General features: G+C 36.2%; 2 protein-coding genes across 3 annotated transcripts in view; one reads left to right on the forward strand and one right to left on the reverse strand.

The window, feature by feature from the left end:
* Positions 1-4891, reverse strand: part of serinc2l (serine incorporator 2, like) — an 11777-nt gene extending 6886 nt beyond the window's left edge. The window contains exons 1-6 of the mRNA XM_014017847.1: positions 4826-4891; positions 4241-4335; positions 3321-3479; positions 2871-3058; positions 2678-2757; positions 653-790 (exon numbers count right to left, since the gene is read on the reverse strand). Of these exons, the coding sequence (XP_013873301.1) occupies positions 653-790; positions 2678-2757; positions 2871-3058; positions 3321-3479; positions 4241-4279 (604 nt within the window). The 5' untranslated portion in view covers positions 4280-4335; positions 4826-4891. The remainder of the gene's footprint in view (positions 1-652; positions 791-2677; positions 2758-2870; positions 3059-3320; positions 3480-4240; positions 4336-4825) is intronic.
* A 93-nt stretch (positions 4892-4984) lies between these two features.
* LOC106524157 (stathmin) overlaps positions 4985-6935 on the forward strand; it is a 4011-nt gene continuing 2060 nt past the window's right edge. The window contains exons 1-2 of one of the 2 annotated variants that reach the window (XM_014017848.1): positions 4985-5110; positions 6484-6525. In XM_014017848.1, coding sequence (XP_013873302.1) covers positions 6510-6525 — 16 coding nt within the window. In that variant the 5' untranslated portion in view covers positions 4985-5110; positions 6484-6509. The remainder of the gene's footprint in view (positions 5111-6483; positions 6526-6935) is intronic. The other variant, XM_014017849.1, reaches the window with a different exon arrangement.

Raw genomic sequence — 6935 nt, forward strand, 5'->3', positions numbered from 1 at the left:
TCTCTCTCTCTCTCTCTCTCTCTCTCTCTCTCTCTCTCTCTCTCTCTCTCTGTGTGTGTGTGTGTGTGTGTGTGTGTGTGGGGAGAGAGAGAGGGGGAGAGAGAGAGGGAGAAAAAGAGCAGCACAGCAGTCAACTCTCCCCACCCGAGGCTGAAGGTCAACAGACGATCATGCTAAGCTTGCGAACTGTTCCACCCTCTGACTGCTGCAGGGGCGTGTCTTAGAGAGAGGCTTTTATACCAGAACACAGCCGCTGTGACGAAACTATGGAAAAGACATGTCACCGTGGACAGCCATTAACCAATATGCAAATTAGCCTACAGTACCACTGCTCTACCCACATGAGCAGCAAAAACACATTTTTAGACCAAATATTACAGATTTGAACAAATACGCACAAAAACATCAAAATTAGCACAAAAACAGTACTATATAACATTTTAGACACATTCTAGACAGTTTATCAGCTAAAAAAAAGTTAATTTTGGGTTAAGTTACTCTTTAAGCACAGGCAAAATTACCACAGAAAAAAAACATCCGCAACTATTTTAAACATTGGCATCAAGTGGATACTTTCTCATATAAAAACTATCCAACATTATATTTGTCAAATTTACTTGGAAAAAAAAACTTTTTTAGAAAACGGCTTTACCTGCAAACCAGCATTTGTTGTTAGTTTCCTCAGCATTTTCAACCCAGATCTTATTCCAGGAGTGGGCGAAATCGATCAAGAGGATGAGCTGAATTAGGATGAAGATGAAGGAGCCCACGACTCCAAAGTAAAACCACACTGTCACGGGTAAAAGGAAGCAGATACACAAGTTTTCTATTACTGCTTGTAAGTAAAACATACATACATATATTTGGTATTTAGAGCCTGGCAACATGACGTMACACCAGTTACAGCTGATCTTTAGCACCGTTCATGATGTTTATGTAACGTAAACATGTTTAATCATTTCAGTCAACATTTATGGTGCACTTATGTCATTGATGAAAAGAACWTTCTTAATTACAACCATGAAAAAACATAATTAACTTTAGTGATGACCTGCCTTCTGTTTWATTTTCACTATAACTATATATCCATAAAACATGGACTAATAATAAGTAAGACTTAGAGACATCATTTCCAGCAATATAAAACAATGAAAGTGTTCTCCTGGCATTTGCTTTTTGATTTGAACGCTTTAATACTTTTCATTCAGTCTAGGTGCAAGCTTTAGCCGGCATCAGTGATGACAAACTTGACTGAATGCAGTGATAAAATACACAGAATACAGATCAAATATCTGAGAGGTGGGACGGGCATTTCTGTATTCCTTTAAGTGCCTGTGATGTCATATTTTTATTATAAATACAAATTAATGTAATATTGGAAAGACATTAACATATTGTTAAAAATTACATGAACCGTGTTAAAATAGTGTCACAAATGTCACTGAAAAAGCCAACTCAGACAGCTATTTTATAGGGCTGTGTTTTGGCAAGAATTTGGCGATACGATGCATATCATGACAAAGGGGTCACGATATGATATATCCCAATATATTGCAATACTGTAAGCAAGGCGATATATTGCGATTTTTTTGGTCCAAAAACTCTGTTAAATAAAAACCCCTTACTGGGGGAAAAAAATGAAAAACCAAAATTCATTGTCTCAGAAAATTATAATATTGCATAGACATACTTTTGATACATTTAGCTGTGTTCTGCTTTGTATGTATTTTAATTTATTTGTTTCATATTTCTTATTTCATCCATGTTTTCAATTATCAGATTAAATTAGCCAATAAATAGGTTGAAAATATATTTTTCCAGCTTTTAGTTTTTAATATTAATTTACAATATGGTCACCCAACACTTAACAATAGCCTCTACCTCAAGAGGTAGAGTAGCCAAATGGCTGGCTCACTGCTGCCAACTAGTGGTCAGAGGCTGAACTACAACATAAAAATGAACGGCTGGCAGGAAAGCTAACATTTTAAACCTTAATAAAAAATCGATGCAGGGCTTTAGAATATCGGTACAGTATCAGGAAATTAAATATCGCGATATTTCAATGTATCGATATTTTCTTACACCCCTACTATTTTAGGACAATGAGGAGGAACGCCTGCATGCAAACAGAGCATTGGTACAATGGGTCACAACACAGGCAATAAACAAGGAACTGGTCTGATTCAGGGGAAGGCATTGCAAACTCACAACTTTTGTCAGTACTGCTGTAACCAGCTCTACTAAATCATTTGACAATATTGACTAAAAAGTTCAAAACAAAAATAGGTCAGTTATGTGAAAAAAGGAGTAAAATTGTGCATATTATGACAAATTTCATTAATATTAAGATGCTTTCTTCCAGGTTTTGTATTTGTAAGAAGTGTATATCACAGGCAGTTCAAGCCTCAATACTTCCAGTTGTGTCCCTTTTTTTATTGTACATTTTAGGTATAATGGTAACAACTTATCTATTTTTCCTAGTAATATTGATCGATTTCAACTATTGATTACAAAAATGAACAGCAGAAAGATCAATACCCATCTGCTCTTTTTTCTAGTTTTGGACTTAACATAAGTCCCATAAAACATTGCCCTGCCTTGAACAYATGATGCCAAACTCTATTTCAGTTTGTTTAATATTTATTTTAAATCATTAAATCAACAGAGATGTTAGTACCAGTATGAAATGTTCCATCTGGGATGAAAAAAGCTCCCACTGTAATCCCAACCAGGATAAGAAATTTAAAGAACCAGAATCTGAAAAGGAAAAGAAAATCCCATATTCAGCAAAAAATAAAATAATTWAAAAAAAAACAACATCAAAAAGAGACTGGATCTCTGTATAATAAAAAGGCCAGCAGAACGCCTACCCGTTTTGAATAGCTGCTCGTGGGTCTTTGCTGTTACGGACACGTATCATGATGATGGCGAACAAGAAGAAGAAGCAGGCCATGGCGAAGCACATGCGATACACAGACTTGTAGCCCACGATGACCTCACAGTTGACCTGGTTTTCAAYACTGATTATAGTAGTTCCTCCCTTACAAAACCCTGGGATCTGTGAAAGAGAGGAGAGTCAGATGAAACAGCTYAAATATCAAATTAATCCAGGCAGTGTTTACGATATCAAGATCCACGTAATTTCCTGTGTGGACAACTTATTACGAAAATGTCAACAAAAATAATTCCAGCCTTCAACAAAACAGCTATTAAACGGTCTTATCCTCATAAAAAGCACACAAAAGGAAATCAAAAGCTCAAAAAACTAATTCACAAAGAGACATTTATTACTGTGTATTATATTAGGACTAAAACCTCACTTTGCGGAGCTGCGTTTCCATTCCAGGAAGGATCATGATGACGGACACAAGTGTGCCAAGAAGAAGGAAGAAAGAGAAAACCAGTCGTGTGACGGTGGAGTTATTTGAGGGACAGCAGCCACACAGAAGACATGGTGCTGAACCACAGAGACAGGAGGCCTGCGAGGGATAACATGAGGGAAAAAAGGAAAAAATAAACAAAAAACAGTAAAGCTTTGGGCGAGATATCAGTCAACATCAAACACATATAATCTGATGCTCAAACCGGTGACACTCAAATCATAAACAGGATGTGCCGTAAAGGAAAAGCTCTGCTGTTAAATTATTAAACATGATGCTGGTTTTCCAGAACTGCCAAAGAGGATGTACATACATTACGATCAAATATTTTGTGTCAAATCTGACAAAGATGTGTCAAAYAAACATCACGTATTGTTCATTCTATGGGCGTTCACTGTCACAAGTAAAACACAAGTTCAACCTTTTCCTGCAGCGACTCATTTGTCCTGTTGGACAGGGCTAAGAAGCTGTAGACGTGATTAGGCTAAAGGCTAAATAAACAAAATCACATAATTTATCTTAGTTAATATTTTTTTTTAATTTATCTCATGTGACTTATCGTAAAAGCTTCCGCGTTTCTTAAGTTTTACAATCGGCCTGCAAAATGTTCAAACACTTCCTCAGTCATTATTTATWTACAATACTAGCTAGATTCCTAAGCTACTTCCCTCAAAATTAATTTAATAGTTACGTGTGAATAACGAAACCCGAATACGAATTTAACTGGTTTCATTAGCTGTAGTAAAACGGGTTTTGTTAGCCATTAGGTTAGCATWACTAACATTAACAAACAATGGCAGTGGACAAAAAGCGATTATTTGACATTCAAGATAAAAGAGGTTTTAAGACGAAATACTTACACAACTTGCTAAAGAGCACAAAGCCAGACAAGCCCCCATTTTTACATCAAAACGCAGAAATGTGTAGTTTGAGCCCTCGTCGTGACTCTGAYGAGCTGTCAAATACAGGAATCAACACAATCGGAAGTTACTCGAAAAACTTTCAAAATAAARGCCGCATGTTGTGACGACGACCGGAAGACTTTTGTTTTAGCGAGTTTTTTTGTTTGTTTGTTTTCTCCCGAATTTTACAGAAACCGAGCGCACATTTATTAATAACATTGCCCAGTTTTAGCCAGTCATACAGCGTATGAAACATAAATTCAGTTAACCATTCGTGTGTGTCTGGCTGTAGCAGCCATCTGAAAATAGGCAGACTTCAAAAGTTAAATTAAATCACTACYTTCTGCAAGTTTCAATAGATTGAATTCAGTTTTGTTCAGTTGTTCATAAAATATGTCGGTAACAAACAGACACATCGGGCAAAAACATTACCATGTGGACGATAATGTTACTACAAACCTCATAAGTTAATACCGCCTTAATACACCCATTCTTACTAAAGCCCAGGCCAACAGTCACGGTGTCATGTGAACTAAAACTTACCAGCTAATCACTTTTGGCGTTACATTACGTTTACTGTATATTATTACTCACTGACATTTTACACTTCTCTTTGTTTTCAAGTATGCCCCTCCTTCAACTTCTCTTTCGCGCGCGCTAGTTYCAACTCTCGCTGTGATTGGTGGGTTTGGACCAATGAGCGCCGACGTCGCTGTTGACGTAACGTTCAGAGAGTTTGTGCGCGAAGGTGCAGTTGTTGGCGCTTTGAATAGAGACAAGAAGGTGGAGAGAAAAAGGTTTGTACTTCAAGCTGAGCTGCCTTTGACGGTGAGGAACTGGAGACAAAGCTGCTCGTACTGATAAATAACCACCCAGGARAGCGTTAGCCAGCTCTACAGCTTGTTTTGGGTCCTGTTAGTTGTGTTTGTTGTTATGCTCGGCGTCTTTAAGTCCGTTTGAGTAATTTATCTTTATTATTTGTTATGGCCGTCGTTGTTCAAATGAAGCGTTACAGTAGAAAAGAACGCAAAAAATGGAGATTTAAATATCTTCAGTGGTTGAATTCGGTTGATAAAAGTCTTATTCTGTATTGTTTTTGAGTTAGTGTTATGTAACTTATTCCACGTGGAAATAACATTCTTAACTGCTAAACCTACGTAAATAAGTGTTTCATTTTAGTTCTCTACAATGCATAGTTTAAGCTTTAAAACTGTAACTTTAAATTGTGTGTTTGTTGCTCCTCCCCGCCATTTTTTGCAGAGGAAATCGTGCAGAAATGTGAGCGGTCTCCTGCTGAGGGGAGCACTAGCTTTTTACCCCAGGGCAAAAAAAAAAAAAAAAACGGCCTCCCCAACCTTTTTTCTTCATGGGGCAACTTTTCTTTGTGTCCTTGTGTAATTGCTGAGAAGTGGAGAACATGCAGTACGCTCCAAGTCATGTTGTGACTGGTTTATTCTGCTTCATAACTTTTATTAGTCCTGTGAAGATTAATTGTTTCCACACGTGCCACTGACACTTCTTTGTTGTTTATCTCGCTGTTTTGATTCCACAGCACTTTTCTTTCACAATGCAATTTAAGAAAAAGAAAACATGTGTTGTTTGCTTTTTTACATTTTTACTAAAATAGTGGATATATTTTTTAGAAACCGATCTGTGTTCATAAGTAGATGTTCAGAAGATTTAATTGGATTGGTGCTCTGTTTTGTTACATTTTTTGAGTCCACATGTTTAAAATCTGTTACCACAAAACGTTTTTCAGAGCTACAGTATGTGACAGAGTGTTGGGACCTATTGGAAGACAAAATGATGATCAGATTTTTATTTTTACTTTAGTTCTAAGATTAAAGTGTAAATAATGACAAAAGTTGCAATGTAAGGAAAAGAGTCACCTTTCAAGACTTTCGCAGTGCTCCTGAACCCATTTGTTTATGATTAGGCTGTTATTTTTGTATTTGATGTTTATTGGTGCATTTTTACAGAGTTGATTACAAAAAAATGTGCAACACTTTCTGTCTTAACTCTTAAATAAAAATAGAGTTTTATGGTATTTTTATTGTTTTGTCSGGACGTTTAACCAATAATTTCCTAAACGCATGTTTTTTCCTCAGTATAATGCATTCATTTAAATGAACAGTTTGATTTTAAATTGGAGTGAAGTGCATGAAATCTTACATTTTTGTAATTGTTTTATCCTCTTACAGGAAAATTATAGAAAACATCAGCAAAAATGGATAACTCTGTTGGTGAGTGCAAAATACATAAATACAGTTGTTATTGTTTTGTGAGACGTTCTAATAGACTTCATTACAAATTCTTGATGAAAACTTTAAAATCTGGGAAAAAAAACATTAAAATTTTCTATTTACACTGACTTACGCTGCTTCACACGTCTGTTATGCTTAACTGACCCTGTTATTGATGGGCAAGTGAAGCRTTTCTGAAGCTTGTTTTAAGTGGTGTTTGGCGCCATCCTGTGGCTAAAATATGAAGTGCAGTTTGTAACAAACTGCTTCATGATTGGGCTGTTTAACATCATTTCTGTCTGATATCAGGTTGTCATTGGGCTGCTTTCAACACATACTTTTGTGGGTGAAAGGATAAAGTTATGGTTGTTCATAATGATAAATACAATTTAAGTCAATTTAAGTGTGCT

Source organism: Austrofundulus limnaeus, unplaced genomic scaffold (assembly GCF_001266775.1).
Source record: "Austrofundulus limnaeus strain Quisiro unplaced genomic scaffold, Austrofundulus_limnaeus-1.0 Scaffold177, whole genome shotgun sequence".
In the NCBI taxonomy this organism is placed as follows: Eukaryota; Metazoa; Chordata; class Actinopteri; order Cyprinodontiformes; family Rivulidae; genus Austrofundulus; species Austrofundulus limnaeus.